General features: G+C 47.2%; 1 protein-coding gene across 4 annotated transcripts; it reads right to left on the reverse strand.

Moving 5' to 3' along the window:
- Positions 1-1,819: 1,819 nt before the first annotated feature.
- ARMT1 (acidic residue methyltransferase 1) lies at positions 1,820-20,500 on the reverse strand. Of its 4 annotated transcripts, none has more exons than XM_056517234.1 (6): positions 20,414-20,500; positions 18,184-18,248; positions 17,375-17,480; positions 13,629-13,870; positions 9,574-9,739; positions 1,820-2,749 (listed from the first exon to the last, which is right to left on the reverse strand). In XM_056517234.1, the coding sequence occupies exons 2-6, from the start codon at positions 18,222-18,224 to the stop codon at positions 1,991-1,993; spliced, it is 1,314 nt and encodes a 437-aa protein (XP_056373209.1). In that variant the 5' UTR covers positions 18,225-18,248; positions 20,414-20,500; the 3' UTR covers positions 1,820-1,990. The 4 variants fall into 4 exon arrangements, with proteins under 4 accessions (XP_056373209.1, XP_056373206.1, XP_056373207.1 ...); XM_056517231.1 differs by lacking the exon at positions 20,414-20,500 and adding an exon at positions 20,250-20,310; XM_056517232.1 differs by lacking the exon at positions 20,414-20,500 and adding an exon at positions 20,204-20,216.
- Positions 20,501-20,517: the final 17 nt, after the last annotated feature.

Genomic DNA, 20,517 nt, shown 5'->3' on the forward strand with positions numbered 1-20,517 from the left:
AGTACCCCTTTAATAGCTTAAAAGTGGTACTCCGGTGGAAATTTTTTTTTTTTTTAAATCAACTGGTGACAGAAAGTTAAAGAGATTTGTAAATGACTTCTATTAAAAAAAATAAATCTTTACCCTTCCAGTACTTTTTAGCAGCTGTTTGCTACAGAGGAAATTCTTTTCTTTTTGAATTTCTTTTTTGCCTTGTCCACAGTGCTCTCCGCTGACACCTCTGTCCATGTCAGGAACTGTCCAGAGCAGCATAGGTTTGCAATGGGGATTTTCTCCTGCTCTGGACAGTTCCTGATACGGGCACTGTGGACAAGACAAAAAAGAAATTAAAAAAGAAAATAATTTCCTCTGTAGCATACAGCTGCTAAAAAGTACTGGAAGGGTAAAGATTTTTTAATAGAAGTCATTTACAAATCTGTTTAACTTTCTGGCACCAGCTGATTTAAATATAATGTTTTCCACCGGAGTACTCCTTTAAGTAAAGAACCCCAAATTGTAAAAAACTCATGCAACTTTCTAATGGGCTTTTCAAAGATCTCTGCTTGCAGTCAGTAAACGCAAACATTCCAGTTCACATCTAGCAAGCCTTTAGAATGGCTCTTTCTTCTAACTTTCAGATCCCTTGCAGGATACAGTCTCACAAACACAAGAAAGTAGTGCTGGGCGGTATGACCAAAAATGTATATCACGGTATTTTTCTCAATGATGGCGGTTTTACGGTATTTTACAGAATTTTTTTTTAAATGGGAATTTTTAATTTAATTTAAATTTCATTTTTTTAAATGGGAAAAGGGGGTCAATTCTGACTTTTATTAGGGGAAGGGTTAAATGATCTTTATTCACTTTTTTTTTTTTTTTGCAATGTTATAGCTCCCATAGGGGGCTATAACACTACACACACTGATCTTTTACATTGATCATTGTTATCCCATAGGAAACCATTGATCAATGCTTCTGCCGCTTGACTGCTCATGCCTGGATCTCAGGCACGGAGCAGTCATTTGGCGATTGGACACGCAGGAGGAAGGTAGGGGACCCTCCTCGTGTCCTCCAGCTGTTCGGGACGCCGCGGCTAGCTAGGTGTCGGCCCGACCTGCTATGTTGCGGGGCCCTGCGTTATAGGAAGGGAAAGGGCGGAGGTCCCTCCGTCCCCAACAGGGTATATACTTACTGGTATTGCGGTAAATGAAAAATTATCATAAAAAAAAAAAAAAAACACACACGTATTTGGTATGAACCGGTATACCGCCCAGCACTACAAGAAAGTAAAACTCGAGCTGAACCCCCGCCCCCCTTTTCTACAAAGAACCAGGGAAGGAAATCCAGGCTGCTGGAAGGTGATGTCACTTCCCCCTAATAAGACTGCATGTATAACAAAGCTGCATATATCGATTAAAGCAAAGTGTATATATTAGAACAATCGCCCAAAGCTTAAAGGGGTTCTCCGGTGCTTAGACATCTTATCCACTATCCAAAGGATAGGGGATAAGATGCCTGATCGCGGGAGTCCCGCCGCTGGGGACCCCCGGGATCTTGCACGCAGCACCCCGTCTGTAATCAGTCCCCGGAGCGTGTTCGCGTGTTAGCTATCACACCCCCTCCCGTAGGCTTGCATTGAGGGGCGGAGAGTGACGTCACACGGGGGCGGAGGCGTGACGTCACACGCCGCCGGCCGTGTGGTCGAACACGCTCCGGGGACTGATTACAAACGGGGTGCCGCGTGCAAGATCACGGGGGTCCCCAGCGGCGGGACTCTTGCAATCAGGCATCTTATCCCCTATCCTTTGGATAGGGGATAAGATGTCTAAGCACTGGAGAACCCCTTTAACCCCTTGATCAAACTTCTGCTTTCAATTTCCGAGAATAACCGCAGAAACAGATGCTGGCAGTCACCGCTCGCCGTAAACAGCTCAACATCGGTCGCCGAAGCTCCGTTACTAAAGCTATTTGAAGCAAATATGGCACTAGAAGGAGGTATCCAATGCCTGCCTCAAACTACAGGACTGAATTGGATGACGCCATATTTGCCGGTTGTCAGCCAGTCTGTCTCTGTTGCCGCGAGCTGCTCTCCGACCCCCGCCGGCAACCCCACCTGAACGTCGGCCTTCAGGGTTCTGATGCTGCACAGTGGAGCCGGGTGAAAGGACCTAAGCGCCTGGGAGAAGGGCACGGTGAAGTCCCATTTCCGGTCTCCAGTAAGTTTCCTGTAGTTCAAGTCTCCTTTAAATAAAACTAAATCGGATTTCTGCAGCTCAGTGTATAAATCGGGGGCCACCTCGGCCATGGTGCAGAACTCGTGGGGCAGGGTCCAGAAGAGATGTTCATGATAGACCCAGCGGCCCTTCTTCAGGTTCTCCTTCCAAGTTTGCCCGCACTTGGACATCCACTTGTTGTTGGCGGCTAAACACTGGCGCACGGTCCAGTCGAAGTCGTGCTTCGTGGTGTCGGAGACGTACCACGGCTTCACCTTTCCATGGAAATGGACTTCTGTGGCCAGGTTGAGAGACAACATGGCGTCTGCCAAGACCAGATCGGTGATTAACTCGAAGCCGGCGTTATCTAGAACAAAGTCGACTCTTGTCCCCGTGTTCCCGTCTGTTTTCATCGACAGGATGTTCCAGACAGAAGTTGTGTCGTCCACCAAGATAAAGGCTTTGAAGTCCTCGAGTGAAGCCAGGACGCTGGTGGTCTGGGAGTTGTCCTGACCCCCGGATACGGAAAGGTCGCACTTGTTTCCCCATAGGGACACCTGCAAGTGAAGGGCACAGTGTTATATGTGTGCGTGTATCAGAGTCAATCCTTAAAGGGGTACTCCGGCCCCAAGACATCTTATCCCCTATCCAAAGCATAGGGGATAAGATGTCTGATCGCAGGGGTCCCGCCGCTGGGGACCCCCACAATGTAGTATGCAGCACCCACCTGTAAGCACTACAGGAAGCGCTGGAGGCTCTGTGTTATGCCTCCCGACCACGGGGAAGGAGTATCGCGACGTCACGATTCCGACCCCGTGTGACGTCATGCCCCACCCCCTCAATGCAAGTCTATGGGAGGGGGCGTCCCGCCCCCTCCCATAGACTTGCATTGAGGGGGCGGGGCGTGAAGTCTCACACAGGGAGGGGGGGGGGGGGTCGAAGTCGTCACGATACTCCGTCCCCGTGTTTGGGAGGCATAACACAGAGCCTCCAGCGCTTCCAGGTGGGTGCTGCATGCTAGATTGCGGGGGTCCCCAGTGGCGGAGAGGGGATAAGATGTCTTGGGGCTGGAGTACCCCTTTAAAGCAGCCAGTTCACCCACACTAAACCCAATACACTGAGTTATAGTGTGGGTGATCAGTAGTCCATACAGAGGTCACTTACTTTTCTTCCTCCAAATGCCGCTGAGTTATGCCCCGCTGTTTATCACCCTTATCGCTCTTTCAAGGCGGTGCCCCCCGCCGGCCGTCTTCCTCTGCCGCGTCCTAAGCCCGCCCCCCCCCCTACTTAGCATAATCATTATCTTCAACTCCACGACCTAGTGACGCGGAGTCACACGCCCCCTGAGCGCAGGCGCTGAAGTTTTTACTTAGCGCTCACATCCTGATGACGTGAGAGCCGTGCGTCGGGAGAGCCGCTTTGTGCAGCGTAACTGCGCATGAGCCGGTCTCCCCCACTACACCCGGCTTCCAAGTAGCGAGGGATCGGCGCATGCACAGTTACGCTGCGCACAGCGGCTCTCCCGACGCACGGCTCTCACGTCATCAGGACGGGAGACTTAAGTAAAAACTTCAGCGCATGCGCAATGCAGACAGAGCTGTGCTCTGGGGCATGTGACTCCACGTCACTAGGATGTGGAGCTGAAGATAATGATTATGCTAATTAAGGGGGCGGGCTTAGGAAGACGGACAGCGGGGGCACCGCCTTTAAATAGCGATGCTGGGGACAAACAGCGGAACTTTACCGGGGCATAACACAGCGGCCAGTGGCGGCAGACAAGTAAGTGACCCCTGTATGGTCTCCTGTTCACCCACACTATAACCCAGTGTATTGGGTTTAGTGTGGGTGAACTGGCTGACCGTTTTCCTTTAAAGCGTTACTGTCGTTAGAAACAACTTTTTTTTTCCATTTTAATACGTTAAAAACAAAGCATTTTCCTAATAAAATAAAAAAAAATAAAAAAAAATTGTTGCTAAAGATGCGAAATAAATGTTTCAAAACATGGCCACATTCCCATGCACACTGACCAGCAATACAAGGTGCTAAACCAGTGGTCTCCAACCTGTGGACCTCCAGATGTTGCAAAACTACAATTCCCAGCATGCCCGGACAGCCGTTGGCTGTCCGGGCATACTGGGAGTTGTAGTTTTGCAACATCTGGAGGTCCGCAGGTTGAAGACCACTGTGCTAAACTATTATTTATATGCAAAATGCTTTCTGTTTGGTCATTTAATGAACTTGTTTCTTGTGTATTTGCACCATATAGGTTCACATGGCTGCTTTAGGGTTATGAAAAGCATGCACTTTGGTCGCAAAGCTGTGAAAATTGTTAAATTTAAATTTTTTGGCACAAAATGCAGGTTTTTCTTCTGTCCTTGCACCATATAGTTTCACATGGCTGCATTAGAATTATGAAACATAGAATGTGTCGGCAGATAAGAACCATTTGGCCCATCTATTCTGCCCAGTAATCTGAATCCTATGAATAAAGTGCATGCATGGCTGCATTAAAGTGATATAGAGCATGTATTTAGGCAATAGGCTTTGCAAATGTTAAAGGGGTACTCCGGTGAAAAACCTTTTTTCTTTTAAATCAACTGGTGGCAGAAAGTTAAACATATTTGTAAATTACTTCTATTAAAAAATCTTAATCCTTCCAGTACTTATTAGCTGCTGAATGCTACAGGGGAAATTCCTTTCTTTTTGGAACACTGATGACATCACGAGCACAGTGCTCTCTGCTGACATCTCTGTCCATTTTAGCAACCATGCATAGCAGATGTATGCTAATGGCAGCATGGTGGCTCAGTGGTTGGCACTGCTGCCTTGCAGTGCTGGGGACTTGGGTTCAAATCCCACTAAGGACAACAATAAATAAAGCGTTATTATTATTATTATTATTATAACGTCAGCAGAGAGAACTGTGCTGGTGATGTCATCAGAGAGCATTCCAAAAAGAAAATAATTTCCTCTGTAGTATTCAGCAGCTAATAAGTACAGGAAGGATTAAGATTTTTTAAAAGAAGTAATTTACAAATATGTTTAACTTTCTGCCACCAGTGGATTTAAAAGAAAAAAGGTTTTCACCGGAGTACCCCTTTAATAGGTTTGTGCAGACCTCATGAAAAGGGAGAGGGGAAGGAGAGGAGCTCATCATACTCCAGGGGAAACACCCCCAGCCTCTGAGAGGAATTCAGGAGACTGATAACAGATATACATAGATCAAAAGGTATTTTACATATTAACACATGCATATTATTATGCATACAGGTCTTAGGACACTGATTTAACGCATTTTCTTAAATGTTCTTCCTAATGACAGTAACGCTTTAAAGGGGTACTCCGCTGGAAAACATTTTTTTTTACATCAACTTTCTGGCACCAGTTGAACAGATTTGTAAATTACTTCTATTTAAAAATCTTAATCCTTCCAGTACTTATCAGCTGCTGTATGCTCCACAGGAAGTTTTTTTCTTTTTGAATTTCCTTTTTGTCTGACCACAGTGCTCTCTGCTGACACCTCTGTCCATGTCAGGAACTGTCCAGAGCAGGAGAGGTTTTCTATGGGGATTTGCTCCAACTCTGGACAGTTCCTAAAATGGACAGAGGTGTCAGAAGAGAGCCCTGTGGTCAGACTGAAAAGAACTACACAACTTGTTCTGTAGCACACAGCAGCTGATAAGTACTGAAAGGATTCATTTTTTTTTATAGAAGTAATTTAACTTTCTGGCACCAGTTGATTTAAGAAAAAAAAAAAAAAATGTTGTCCAGTGGAGTACCCCTTTAAGGCACTTTAAGATGTACTTTCCGTGGCACACTATGCCAGTGTTTCCCAACCAGGGAGCCTCCAGCTGTTGCAAAACTACAACCCCCAGCATGCCTGGACAGCCAAAGGCTGTGGATTTGCTGCTACTCTGGATAGTTCCTGAGACAGACAGAGGTGTCAACAGAGAGCACTGTGGTCAGACAGAACAACTCAACTTCAGCAGCCGATAAGTACTGGAAGGATAAAAAAAAAATGTAATAGAAGTAATTTACAAATCTGTTTAACTTTCGGGAGCCAGTTGATATGAAAAAAAAAATTGTTTTTCACCGGAGTACCCCTTTAACCCCTTAACGACGCAGGACGTATATTTACGTCCTGCGCCGGCTCCCGCGATATGAAGCGGGATCGCGCCGCGATCCTGCATCATATCGCGTCGGTCCCGGCACTCATCAACGGCCGGGACCCGCGGCTAATACCACACATCGCTGATCGCGGCGATGTGCGGTATTAACCCTTTAGAAGCGGCGGTCAAAGCTGACCGCCGCTTCTAAAGTGAAACTGAAAGTGACCCGGCTGCTCAGTCGGGCTGTTCGGGACCGCCGCGGTGAAATCGCGGCGTCCGGAACAGCTGATCGGACACCGGGAGGGACCTTACCTGCCTCCTCGGTGTCCGATCGACGAATGACTGCTCCGTGCCTGAGATCCAGGCAGGAGCAGTGAAGCGCCGATAATGCTGATCACAGGCGTGTTAATACACGCCAGTGATCAGCATAGGAGATCAGTTTGTGCAGTGTTATAGGTCCCTATGGGACCTATAACACTGCAAAAAAAATGTAAAAAAAAAGTGTTAATAAAGGTCATTTAACCCCTTCTCTAATAAAAGTTTGAATCACCCCCCTTTTCCCATAAAAAAAATAAAACAGTGTAAAAAAAAAAAAAATAAACATATGTAGTATCGCCGCGTGCGTAAATGTCCGAACTATAAAAATATATCATTAATTAAAACGCACGGTCAATGGTGTACGCGGAAAAAAAATTCCCAAGTCCAAAAAAGCGTATTTTGGTCACTTTTTATACCATTAAAAAAAATGAATAAAAAGTGATCAAAAAGTCGGATCAAAACAAAAATCACACTTTTATGGTAGGTAAAGGGACCTTTGGAGGTTCTGGGTCATGTGATACCCACAGGGAGGGGTTGTAAAGTAACATGGATGAGGACAGAGGGGGGGGGGGGGGGGTTGTAAAGTAACATGGAGGAGGACAGAGGGGGGGGGGTTGTAAAGTAACATGGAGGAGGACAGAGGGGGGGGGGTTGTAAAGTAACATGGAGGAGGACAGAGGGGGGGGTTGGAAAAGGAGCATGGAGGAGGATAGGGGGTTTGAAAACTAAAGGGTCTGGAGGACGACTAAGGAGTCTGGGGGACTTAGCGCTTGTCCACACTGCGAACATTCTGCTGTGGAAATCCACTTGCAGCAGAGTCCTATTGTTTTTAATGGGATTCTGCTGCTCTGTGAATACTGTGGAGTCACTGCAGCGGAACTTTGCAGATGGAAATGTTTATTCTGCCAGATTGCGTTGCTAAGAGACGGTGCACATCCTGTGGTCCTAATGCTGATACCTTGGATAGGAAAGATGGGTCTAGGGGGACTTAGAGGGTCATTTTCAGGGTTATGAAGTCTGGCGAGGTATATTTAGGGGGCACATTTTGTGGTGGCAGGATTATATTTAGGGGGTGCAGTGTGAGGCAGGATTATATTTAGGAGGCGCAGTGTGAGGCAGGATTATATTTAGGGGGTGCAGTGTGAGGCAGGATTATATTTAGGGGGTGCAGTGTGAGGCAGGATTATATTTCGGGGATGCAGTGTGAGGCAGGATTATATTTAGGAGGCGCAGTGTGAGGCAGGATTATATTTCGGGGGTGCAGTGTGTGACAGGGTTATAATAATTATTGTTGTCATACAGAGAAAGAGGATCTGCTGACAAAGTGAGGACCGACTAATTTCCTGACATCAGACTCGGCAGAGGAAGATGTAGCAGGAAGAAGACCTGGCTTCTGGGACAGAAGAAGAAGAAAAGGAAAGACAACAGAGAAGACGTCTCCTGTGAGTCAAGTCATTGTTTAGTCTGTTTCCCATCATTGTTGTAGTCACTAAGATTTGCAGGGGTGCAGGGGTTATTGGTCAAACTATACCCCAATCTGCAGCTGTCCAGCTGTTACAAAACTACAACTCCCATTAATGTCTGAAGCTCTCCAGGGATGATGGGAGTTGTAGCTTTGCAACAGCTGAAAAGCCACTTGAACCAAGGTGATTTTAGACTATGCAGCCCATTTTATTTTGGTGGGGGTCCCCCACCCAAAAGACATGGGCTGCATAGTCTAATATGCCCGAGCCTATTTTTGGTCCCAGTCCGGCCCTGCTTGCCACATTAAATGAGTGGAGAGGAGGAGGAGCAGGGCACACACGAGCCCCATCCAGGAACCCCTGCCCTTCCTCCTCTAGTGTCTTGTGTGACCTGCACTTGAGAAGACAACTGACATGACTCTTCGTCCAAACCACTATCCTGGCCAGCCCGCCGCAGCCGGTATGGCCACTTTATACCTTAAAGGGAACCAATCAGCACATTTTAATATATAATATATATTACGCTTGGCAATGCGTTACATATGCTAAAATCATTATCCTCACAATCCCGGGGGATGTTTGTGCCCCCAGGGATGGTAAAGATATTAAGTTGTAAAGTCCCCTGGGCGGGGACTTTCTCTTAACAGCTCCGTTGGCTGCGGCCGTGGCCCCGCCCCAGCGGCTTGAATGACGTCTTGCGTCACCGCTCTGCTCCGTCTGCTTTACAACTTAATAACTTTACCAATCACTGGGGGCACAAATGTCACACGGGGATGGTGTGGATAATGATTTCAGCATATATAACACATTGCCAAGCGTTATATATGCAAAAATATGCTGATTGGTTCCCTTTAAGAACACGGCATGCTGTAAAGCAGGCCACTTCGCTCTCAGTGTCGGGCATTTAAGGCTCGGCTATAAAGGGAGCGCAGGAGCTTTAGGGTTAGTAGGGGGCCCAGGGCAATTTTTTGCATCAGGGCCCTGGGGTTTCTAGCTCTGCCCCTGTCAGCCGCAGCACACTGTCCCCAACTAATCATATGTCACCCGCGGTCCCTGTTCTACTTCTCCCCCCCCCCCCCTGGTTTATCAGCCCAGCGCTGCGCTGTCCCCCACATCGGGGAACTAATCATATGTCACCCACGAGCACTGCTTCTCTCCCCCCCCCACCAAAAATAATTATCAGCCGCTGCGCTGTATTGTACTATCCTGTGCCCGGGAGAAGCAGCGCCCATGGGTCACATGATGGGGGGGGGATACTGTTAAATACCGTGGAACCGCCATGATTTACAAAAATACCGTGATACACATTTTTGGTCATACCGCCCAGCTCTAGTTTTGCAACAGCTAGAAGCACCCTGGTTGGGAAACACTGGCATAGTGTGCCATGGAAAGTATGTACAGCAGTAAGCAGTGATGCATATACTGTGTGCATCACAGCTGAATTCCCATTTGCTACCCCTTAGGATATTGCATCCATTGGTCCAAACCCACCTGCAGAAGTTTGTAGATCTCATCCCGGACCTCATCTTTGCTGAGACTATTTATTCTCCCTTTCATCTCCTGAAGATGGGTGCACAGAGCCAACATTGCTTGCTGAGACTGAAAGAAACCGTCATTCTTGGAATCTCTGAAGACGTCGTAGTCCGATATCGGAGGGCTGCACAGGAACAAGAAAGTGCCACAAAGGCTTATTAGCTGCAGTCTAGACTGTTCTTATGACTTTGCTTAGACCCATGGATTAAGAATGGCTGTGACATGTGTGAGGAAGCCTGAAACACGTCTCGTCCCCATGCTTTACACTGCTACGTCTAGCACATTTCAGAGGCATCTCAAACTATTTTAACAAAATTAGTATGTTTGAAATAGCCCTATTTTGACCACCTATAACTTTCTCATTTTTCCGTATATGGGGCGGTATGAGGGCTCATTTTTTGCGCCATGATCTGTAGTTTTTAGAGGTACCACTTTTGCTTAGGTTTTACTTTTTATTACATTTTTTATTAATTTTTTTTTAGAATAAAATGTGACAAAAAAGCAGCAATTTTGGACTTTTTACATTTTTTTTACATTTACACCGTTCACAGTTACGGGATAATTAGCAATATATTTTGATAGTTCAGACTTTTATGCAGCCGTCAATAGCAAATATGTGTATTAATTTTTTTTTTTTTTTACGCTTATTTGGGGGTAAAATTTGAAAAACAGATGTTTTACATTTTTATTGGGGGAGGGGATTTTTCAAATTTTTTACACTTTAATAGTCCCCATAGGGGACTATTTATAGCAATGATTTGATTGCTAATATAGTTCAGGGCTATGCATAGGACATAGCACTGATCACTGTTATCGGTGATCTTCTGCTCTGGTCTGCCCGATCTCAGACCAGAGCAGAAGACCCTGGGAGACGGACGGAGGCAGGTGAGGGGACCTCCGGCCACCATGCTGGATGATCGGATACCCGCGGCAGAAATATCAGCTGCTGTATAATAGGGATCGACCGATTATCGGTATGGCCGATATTATCGGCCGATAATCACGATTTTGGGCATTATCGGTATCGGCAATTACCTTGCCGATAAGCCGATAATGCCCCGCCCCCCGCACCGCTACCCCCCGAACCGCACCCCCGACCCACCGCACCGCGTCGCACCCCCCACCGTGATGCTTGGCGGTATAACGGTATGGATTTTTGCCCATACCGCTATACCGATCGGGCCCCTCCCCCACCCTCCGAGTCAATAAAAAAATTAAACTTACCCGTAATGGGGGTGGTCCGGGCCATCCATCCTTCCTTCCTGTAGTGTCCGGGGGCGTTCCGGGTGAAGAGTGAACCGGTCCGGGCTGTCCTTCTTCTCTGGCGGTCATCTTCTCCACTCAGGGCAGGCTCCAGCCTAGTACACTGCATAGACGCCGCTATGCCGTGACGTCAGGTGCGTCGCTGCGCACGGGAGTCACTGCGTAGCGGCGTCTATGCAGCGTACTAGGCCGGAGCCTGCCCGGAGTGGAGAAGATGACCGCCGGAGAAGAAGGACAGCCCGGACCGGTTCACTCTTCACCCGGAACGCCCCCGGACACTACAGGAAGGAAGGATGGATGGCCCGGACCACCCTGACAGGTAGGAGAGAGAAGCGGGTGGTGGCGGCGGCGGCCTATGGCCCCGCAAAAGCCACTGCAGATCATTGATTTAAAGCGCCCGCTTTAAATCAATGATCTGCAGCGGTGTCGCAGGGGATTAAATAGCCGATAACTTCTACCGATATTCCGGTATAAGTTATCGGCTATCGGCCCTAACCTCCACCGATTATCGGTATCGGCCCAAAAAAACGATATCGGTCGATCCCCACTGTATACTACAGAGGAAGTTATTTTCTTTTTGAATTTCTTTTCTGTCTGACCACAGTGCTCTCTGCTGACACCTCTGTCCATGTCAGGAACTGTCCAGGGCAGGAACAAATTCCCATAGCAAACCTATCCTGCTCTGGACAGTTCCTGACATGGACAGAGGGGTCAGCAGAGAGCACTGTGGACAAGACAGAAAGGAAATTCAAAAAGAAAAAAAACTTCTTCTGTAGTATACAGCAGCTGATAAGTACTGAAAGGATTAAGATTTTTAAATAGAAGTCGTTTACTAATCTTTTTAACTTTCTGGCACCAGTTGATTAAAATAAAAAAAATAAAATGTTTTCCATCGGAGTACCCCTTTAATACACCTCAATTTATACACTAAAAGAAAGTGAACCAATAGTGAGAGAAAAAAAGGAAGATAAACATACAGTAAGTGTCAATAAGAGGACACATTAGTCAATAAGCTGTTGAATACAGAGGATTTGAAGCTCTTTATAAGAAAAGTGGAAATCCAAAAATTCCAGTTTGAGTATACGTTTACAGGGGCGGAGTTTGAGCCATGGCGGGTTTCCCACAGCAGATTTTCAGAAGTTTCAAGTCAATGTAATCTGCTGTGGAAAATGAAACTCGCTACAGACTCGCAATTAAAGGGGTATGTCAACTGGCTCCAGTAAGTTAAACAGATTTGTAAATTACTTCTATTAAAAAAAATCTTAATCCTTTCAATAATTATCAGCTGCTGAAGTTGTGTTGTTGTTTTCTGTCTGGCAACAGTGCTCTCTGCTGACATCTCTGCTTGTCTCGGGAACTGCACAGAGTAGAAGAGGTTTGCTATGGGGATTTGCTTCTAAACTGGGCAGTTCCCGAGACACGTGTCATCAGAGAGCACTTAGACAGAAAAGAACAACTCAACTTCAGCAGCTCATAAGTACTGAAAGGATTAAGATGTTTTAATAGAAGTAATGTACAAATCTGTTTAACTTTCTGGAGCCAGTTGATATATAAAAAAAAAAGTTTTTTCCTGGATAACCCCTTTAAATCTGCCTTAGTGAATGTAACCACCCCACGCGAAGCTAGAATATTAAACACATGACAGATACGTTTAAGGGATTAAAAAAACATAAACTTTATTGATACAATGAATAAAATCATTTAAAATACATGCCCACGCTCCAATATCTTCTGTCCACTTAGTAGAATACATATAAAAAAAACAAAGTAAATTACCAAGTGGACAGAAAGTATTGGAGCGTGGGCACTCACCACCCGACGTTTTACCAAAGACTGGCTTCTTCCGGGGCGAGGCCCCGGAAGAAGCCAGTCTTTGGCGAAACGTCGGGTGGTGAGGGCCCACGTTCCAATACTTTCTGTCACCTTGGTGATTTACTTTGCTTTTTTAATATGTATTCTACTATGTAACGTGCTGCTATGCTATGTGCACTTACACTGCTGATACAAAGCAGCTGCTATTATTTAACTATGTTATGCAAGCCCTTACTCTTGTTCCAGTGTCATACTGGCTATATCTTCATGTCCCTGGCTTTTCAGGGTACATGCTTATATGTATTTTAAATGATTTTATTCATTGTATCAATAAAGTTAATATTTTTTGAATCCCTTAAACTTATCTTTCGTGTGTTAATGTGTTACTGATGCGGCAGCACGTGAGCTGCACGCAGCACTGGAGGCTCCAAGTCTGAAGCCTCACGACTAGGGGGCCATAGTATCGTGCCATCACGCCCCGCCCCCTCAAAGTAAGTTTTTGGGAGGGGGCGTGACGTCACATGGGGGTGGAGTTGTGATGTCACGCCCACCCCGTGTGACATCACAGGGGCGGAGTCGTGACATCATGATCCTCCAGCCCCGTAGTCGTGAGGCTTCAGACTCGGAGCCTCCAGCGCTGCGTGCAGCTCACACAGGTGGGTGCTGCATGAGAGATTGCAGGGGTCCCTTTGGATAGGGGATAAGATGTCTTAGGGTCGGAGTACCCCTTTAATTCTGTACAGCCATTAGTTATATATTCTCTGGGTGACAATCTACATGGCCATCATTACAGACCCTTTAGGCCAATGGTGTCGAAACTGTGTACCTCCAGCTGTTGCAAGACTAAAACTTCCACCATGCCCAGACAGCCATTGGCTGCTGGGAGTTGTAGTTTTGCAACAGATGGAGGCACCCTGGTTGATACGATCAGTTCTCACCTGAGGGCCATCCCTTCCTGGATCCTGCGATACATGTAACACTCCACATACAGCCACGGGGACTTGAACCAGCTGGGCTCTTCACCATTGCTCAGCAGCGTTCTCTGGTAGTCCAGGTACTGGTTCCAGATCTGCACGTCCGGCAGCTCGTCGCTCAGCGGCAGCATGGGCTTATCGGTCTGCATTTCATTCCTAAGCTTGGAAAAGAAAGACAAAGCCTTCTTCTCTGCCTCAATGCCTTCCTGAAACAAACCGGACAGTTATCAAAAGGGACACAAAACCTAGCTATGAATGAACAGATTGTTATTATTTTTTTTTATAATAAAATGAAAAAAAAATAATAATTATATATATATATAATTATTTTTTTTTTTTACATATTTCAATTTTAAAGGGTACCTCTCATCAAATAAACTTTTGATATATTTTAGATTAATGAATGTTGAATAACTTTCCAATAGCATGTTAATGAAAAATATGCTTCTTTCTATTGTATTTTTCCCGATCAGTCCTGTCAGCAAGCATTTCTGACTCATGCTGGAGTCCTAAACACTCAGAGCTGCCAGCCTGCTTTGTTCACAGCCAAACAGGCTGTGAACAAAGCAGGCAGGCAGCTCTGAGTGTTCTCCTTTGTGAACAAAGCAGACTGGCAGCTCGTAGTGTTTAGGACTCCAGCATGAGTCTGAAATGCTTGCTGCCAGGACTGGTAGGGAGACCCCTAGTGGTCATTTCTTCAAAGTGGAAAATTAAATAGAAAGAAGCATATTTTTTAATAACATGCAATTGTGAAGTTATTCTGCATACATTAATCTATAATGTACAAACAAGAAAGTTGCAACAGCACTCTAGGTCAAAAAATGGAGGCTCTCAGCGCACTTTTTGATCAAAATGTGTCCCCCCCGCGTGGTGGATGGGGGGACACATTTTGATCAAAAAGTGCGCTGAGAGCCTCCATTTTTTGACCTAGAGTGCTGTTGCAACTTTCTTGTTTGTACATTTTGTATTTGCCACAGCAGCGGGCACCTGTGTATTAGGTTGTTGTGCTGGCTATTTTTCCTTTTGTTTTTACTTTGTAAATTGGGGGGTGTGGCACCCTCTTTAGCCGTGCACCCCACCCCTCTCAGACTGGAGGTGGTTTAGTCAATGGCTGATCCAACATGTCACACAGTCAGAGGCTATATGCACAGCAGAGGTGAGTTATCATGTTAGGGTCCCATCCGATATGAGGCCACCTCCGCGTGGTGGATGGGGGGACACATTTTGATCAAAAAGTGCGCTGAGAGCCTCCATTTTTTGACCTAGAGTGCTGTTGCAACTTTCTTGTTTGTACATTTTGTATTTGCCACAGCAGCGGGCACCTGTGTATTAGGTTGTTGTGCTGGCTATTTTTCCTTTTGTTTTTACTTTATTAATCTATAATATATCAAAAGTTTTTTTGATGAGAGGTACCCTTTAATAGTAATATGAGGAAAAGAAGGAAGAAATATTAGTTGTATTCTTTTTGTAGTTTTCTTGTTAAGTAATCACTTAAAGAAGCAATCCAGTTTTTTTTTTTTTTTTTTTGCCCACATCATGCACACTCACTATCACTAGTCCTATGGCACCATTCGATTCATACCAGCCTCACGGCATCTATACATTTAGTTACTGCAACTGGGTCATGTGATCCCCAGTCTGACCCACAGAAAATCAGTGTTTAAAGGAGTAGTCCAGTGGTGACTCAGTGGTGAGCAACTTATCCCCTATCCTAAGGATAGGGGATAAGTTGCAGATCGCGGGGGGGTCCGACCGCTGGGGCCCCCTGCGATCTCCTGTACGGAGCCCCGACAGCCCGCGGGAAGGGGGCGTGTCGACCTCCGCACGAGGCGGCGGCCGACACGCCCCCTCAATACAACTCTATGGCAGAGCCGAAGCGCTGCCTTCGGCAATCTCCGGCTCTGCCATAGCGATGTATTGAGGGGGCGTGTCGGCCGCCGCCTCGTGCAGGGGTCGACACCCGCTATCTCGGCGGAGAGCCGGGGCCCCGTACAGAGAGATCGCAGGGGGCCCCAGCGGTCGGACCCCCCGCGATCTCAAACTTATCCCCTATCCTTAGGATAGGGGATAAGTTTTTCACCACTGGACTACCCCTTTAACGTGTCAGAGGAAGTGCTCAGTCCTGGGTCAGATGAATTCCTGTGAACTACAGGACGACATCATCGCCTATTAGACCCCTCCCCTCCCAGCTCTATCTGTATACTGCTGCTATCTCTATGGGATCAGGATATATAGTAGTTATACACCTCCCCTCCAGCTCTGTCTCTATGGGATCAGGATATATAGTAGTTATACACCTCCCCTCCAGCTCTACCTGTATACTGCTGCTGCTATCTCTATGGGATCAGGATATATAGTAGTTATATACCTGCCCTCCAGCTTTCTCTCTCAGAGATCCGGATATATAACAGCTATACACTTCCCCGGAAGTTGTGCTCACATGTTGCATTTTTTGATATAAGAAAATCATAGTTAAAACAAAAAATGCAACAGATGAACTCTGCTTCTGAGGAGGTGTACAGCCGCTATATATCCTGCTCTGAACCAGGAACCAAGATGGCTGAAAACCAATGACCTGCCTTATTAGCTAAAACAGGTAAGCACAAGACATACACAAGTGCCTCTATGACAGTGGTTCTCAACCTTTTTGGTGACCCTACCCCCAAAGGCTGAAAGTATGCCCCCCCCCCCTCCATCTTAATGCCTTGTGCTATTATTTCTCCCCCCGATCCCCCTGGGCTAAACAAACAAAAACCCTCCCTCCGTCCCATACCCATATATTTCACATTGGGCCGCACTTACGTGTGACGTCCTCCTGCGCTGTGCAGTACCTCCGCACATCATCAGATCAGGTCACACGTCTCCCTGGCAACCACGCAGCTCCCTTACAGTAGCCGCAGCTCCTGTACAGTGATCTGCTGCGGCTATGCGCTGACAAGTGCTGGCCAATGCATGGCCGGTATTTGTCAGCGCATTTGCGTACCACCGGTTGAGAACCCAGGCTCTATGGTATTCTCCAATAATAGTCTGTGCTGCACTATTTAAAGGGGTACTCCGGTGAAAACCTTTTTTCTTTTAAATCAACTGGCTCCGGAAAGTTAAACAGATTTTTACATTATTTCTATTAAAAAATCTTAATCCTTCCTGTACTTCTAAGCTGCTGAATACTACAGAGGAAATTCTTTTCTTTTTGGAATGCTCTCTGATGACATCACGAGCACAGTGCTCTCTGCTGACGTTATTTTAATAATAATAATAATAAGACTTTATTTATTTATTTATTGTTGTCCTTAGTGGGATTTGAACCCAAGGCCCCAGCACTGCAAGGCAGCTGTGCTAACCACTGAGCCACCATGCTGCCTTTAGCATACATCTGCTATGCACGGTTGCTAAAATGGACAGAGATGTCAGCAGAGAGCACTGTGCTCGTGATGTCATCAGTGTTCCAAAAAGAAAGGAATTTCCTCTGTAGCATTCAGTAGCTAATAAGTACTGGAAGGATTAAGATTTTTTAAATAAAAGTAATTTACAAATATGTTTAACTTTCTGGCACCAGTTGATTTAAAATAAAAAAGGTTTTCACCGGAGTACCCCTTTAAGCAAAAAAAAAAAAAACAATTTTTTCCAAAATTCCCAGAGTGTTTCCTTAAGTTTTAGTATCTATCAGGAAAGAGAGATGTAAAGGGCAGCGCTGTGAGACAATCACTCACCTCCCCATGAGCTTCCAAAAACTTATTCTTATTTCGATGTATGTTGTCTATGACTTTTGTCAGAATCTGAGGCAGACGGTCTTTCACTGTGTAGTAAGCAAAGGAGCTGCAAAATAATAATAATACAACAATACATCACATGCACTGAATATAGGCTCTATAGGTCTACAGTGTTACAGCAATGTTTTCCAACCAGCGTGCCTCCAGCTGTTGCAAAACTACAACCCCCAGCATGCCCGGACAGCCTTCGGCTGTCCGGGCATGCTGAGGGTTGTAGTTTTGCAACAGCTGGAGTCACACTGGTTGGAAAACCGTGTTACCATCACTTTAAAAAAAACTTTTATCATCACACAGACAAGTTTTGATGGTCAGGCCAATCATTCGATAAGGAGAAGCGCACAGCTGGGCGCTTCACTCCCCTGCTCGCCCTGTCTTGTTGCAGCAGCCACGCTCCATAGATTTACTATAGAACCTGACTGCAATGAGACAGGGAGAGCAAAGTGAAGCGCTCTAGTGATCAATTGGGATGTGAACACCCAGACCCCGACCAAAACTTGTGAGGTGCAAAAGTTTCTTTTTTTTTTAAGTGACAGTAACCCTTTTGTCACATGAGTGATATAGATTAGTGTTTTTTTGTTTATTTTTTTTTTTTTTTTTTAGTAACAGCAGTAATAATCCAAGTATTATGGTTATTAAGGACGAGTCACATGAATCTCTGAGTTTTGTAATTTCCTGATCTACTTCCTGCCAGCTTGTGACAAGGAAATACATGCTCGGATATTAGAGGGATTACTGTAGCGGGCACACACCCTTCATACTTGGCAGAGAGCGGGTCGGGAGTCTCCATCATGTTGATTCTTCTGGGCGTGATGGTCTGTGCAAGAAAGGACATGAAGTTACCGCAACTTACAATTTACTTCTACACAGTAACACATACATAAATTTGCCCCCAATAAACAACGGTAGCCTAGAGGGTGGCCCCCTACACCGCACCAGAAAACAGAGGGGCCCCATACACGTCACCAGCCTACAGAGGGGCCCCATACACGTCACCAGCCTACAGAGGGGCCCCATACACGTCACCTGCCTACAGAGTGCCCCCCCCATACACGTCACCTGCCTACAGAGTGCCCCCCATACACGTCACCAGCCTACAGAGGGGCCCCATACACGTCACCAGCCTACAGAGGGGCCCCATACACGTCACCAGCCTACAGAGGGGCCCCATACACGTCACCAGCCTACAGAGTGCCCCATACACGTCACCTGCCTACAGAGTGCCCCCCATACACGTCACCTGCCTACAGAGTGCCCCCCATACACGTCACCTGCCTACAGAGTGCCCCCATACACGTCACCTGCCTACAGAGTGCCCCCATACACGTCACCTGCCTACAGAGTGCCCCCATACACGTCACCTACCTACAGAGTGCCCCCATACACGTCACCTGCCTACAGAGTGCCCCCATACACGTCACCTGCCTACAGAGTGCCCCCATACACGTCACCTGCCTACAGAGTGCCCCCATACATGTCACCTGCCTACAGAGTGCCCCCATACACGTCACCTGCCTACAGAGTGCCCCCATACACGTCACCTGCCTACAGAGTGCCCCCCATACACGTCACCTGCCTACAGAGTGCCCCCCATACACGTCACCTGCCTACAGAGTGCCCCCCATACACGTCACCTGCCTACAGAGTGCCCCCCATACACGTCACCTGCCTACAGAGTGCCCCCCATACACGTCACCTGCCTACAGAGTGCCCCCCATACACGTCACCTGCCTACAGAGTGCCCCCCATACACGTCACCTGCCTACAGAGTGCCCCCCATACACGTCACCTGCCTACAGTGCCCCCCATACACGTCACCTGCCTACAGAGTGCCCCCATACACGTCACCAGCCTACAGAGTGCCCCCCCATACACGTCACCAGCCTACAGAGTGCCCCCCCATACACGTCACCAGCCTACAGAGTGCCCCCCCATACACGTCACCAGCCTACAGAGTGCCCCCCCATACACGTCACCTGCCTACAGAGTGCCCCCATACACGTCACCTGCCTACAGAGTGCCCCCATACACGTCACCTGCCTACAGAGTGCCCCCATACACGTCACCTGCCTACAGAGTGCCCCCATACACGTCACCTGCCTACAGAGTGCCCCCATACACGTCACCTGCCTACAGAGTGCCCCCATACACGTCACCTGCCTACAGAGTGCCCCCATACACGTCACCTGCCTACAGAGTGCCCCCATACACGTCACCTGCCTACAGAGTGCCCCCCATACACGTCACCTGCCTACAGAGTGCCCCCATACACGTCACCTGCCTACAGAGTGCCCCCCATACACGTCACCTGCCTACAGAGTGCCCCCCATACACGTCACCTGCCTACAGAGTGCCCCCCATACACGTCACCTGCCTACAGAGTGCCCCCCATACACGTCACCTGCCTACAGAGTGCCCCCCATACACGTCACCTGCCTACAGAGTGCCCCCCATACACGTCACCTGCCTACAGAGTGCCCCCCATACACGTCACCTGCCTACAGAGTGCCCCCATACACGTCACCTGCCTACAGAGTGCCCCCATACACATCAGCTGCCTACAGAGTGCCCCCATACACATCAGCTGTCTACAGAGTGCCCCCATACACATCAGCTGTCTACAGAGTCCCCCAGCCTAATCTGCAGATAGCTGTGTCAGCAGACATTGTGCCCAGACTGTGCCAGCCAGTATGTCTCACACGGGTGCACAGACAACACGTATACATATATACACATACATACATACATACATACATACATACATACACGTACAGCAGACACAGTTCTAGACAGGCTCCTCTCCCGGCTCAGCACTTACCCCGCAGCAGCAGCAGCAGCAGGATGCAGGAGCTCAGACCTATCCCTCTCCTCTCCCCAGCACTTTCGCGGCTTTCACTCCTCTAACTAATTAACCAAACCTGTCCCTCCTAAAAAATAAAATAAAGTAAAACATTCAAAATTTTACGCAAATATTTGTAATACTTTTCCTTTGAAGCTGAAGATAAACTGCTCGGCCGTCAGCGAATCTGCTCCGGCTAATAACAGAACAAAGCCGCCGGAGTGAAGTGTTCACAGCCAACGAGGAG

The sequence above is a fragment of the Hyla sarda genome, chromosome 4 (assembly GCF_029499605.1).
Source record: "Hyla sarda isolate aHylSar1 chromosome 4, aHylSar1.hap1, whole genome shotgun sequence".
Classification (NCBI taxonomy): Eukaryota; Metazoa; Chordata; class Amphibia; order Anura; family Hylidae; genus Hyla; species Hyla sarda.

Coding starts and splice junctions, on each gene's coding strand:
- ARMT1 (XM_056517234.1), bottom strand. CDS start 18,224: ATGATGGAGACTCCCGACCCGCTCTCTGCCAAGTATGAAGG. Junction 17,481..18,183: donor CTCTCTGCCAAGTATGAAGG/GTGTGTGCCCGC, acceptor ATTATTTTGCAG/CTCCTTTGCTTACTACACAG. Junction 9,740..13,628: donor CAGGAAGGGATGGCCCTCAG/GTGAGAACTGAT, acceptor GTTCCTGTGCAG/CCCTCCGATATCGGACTACG.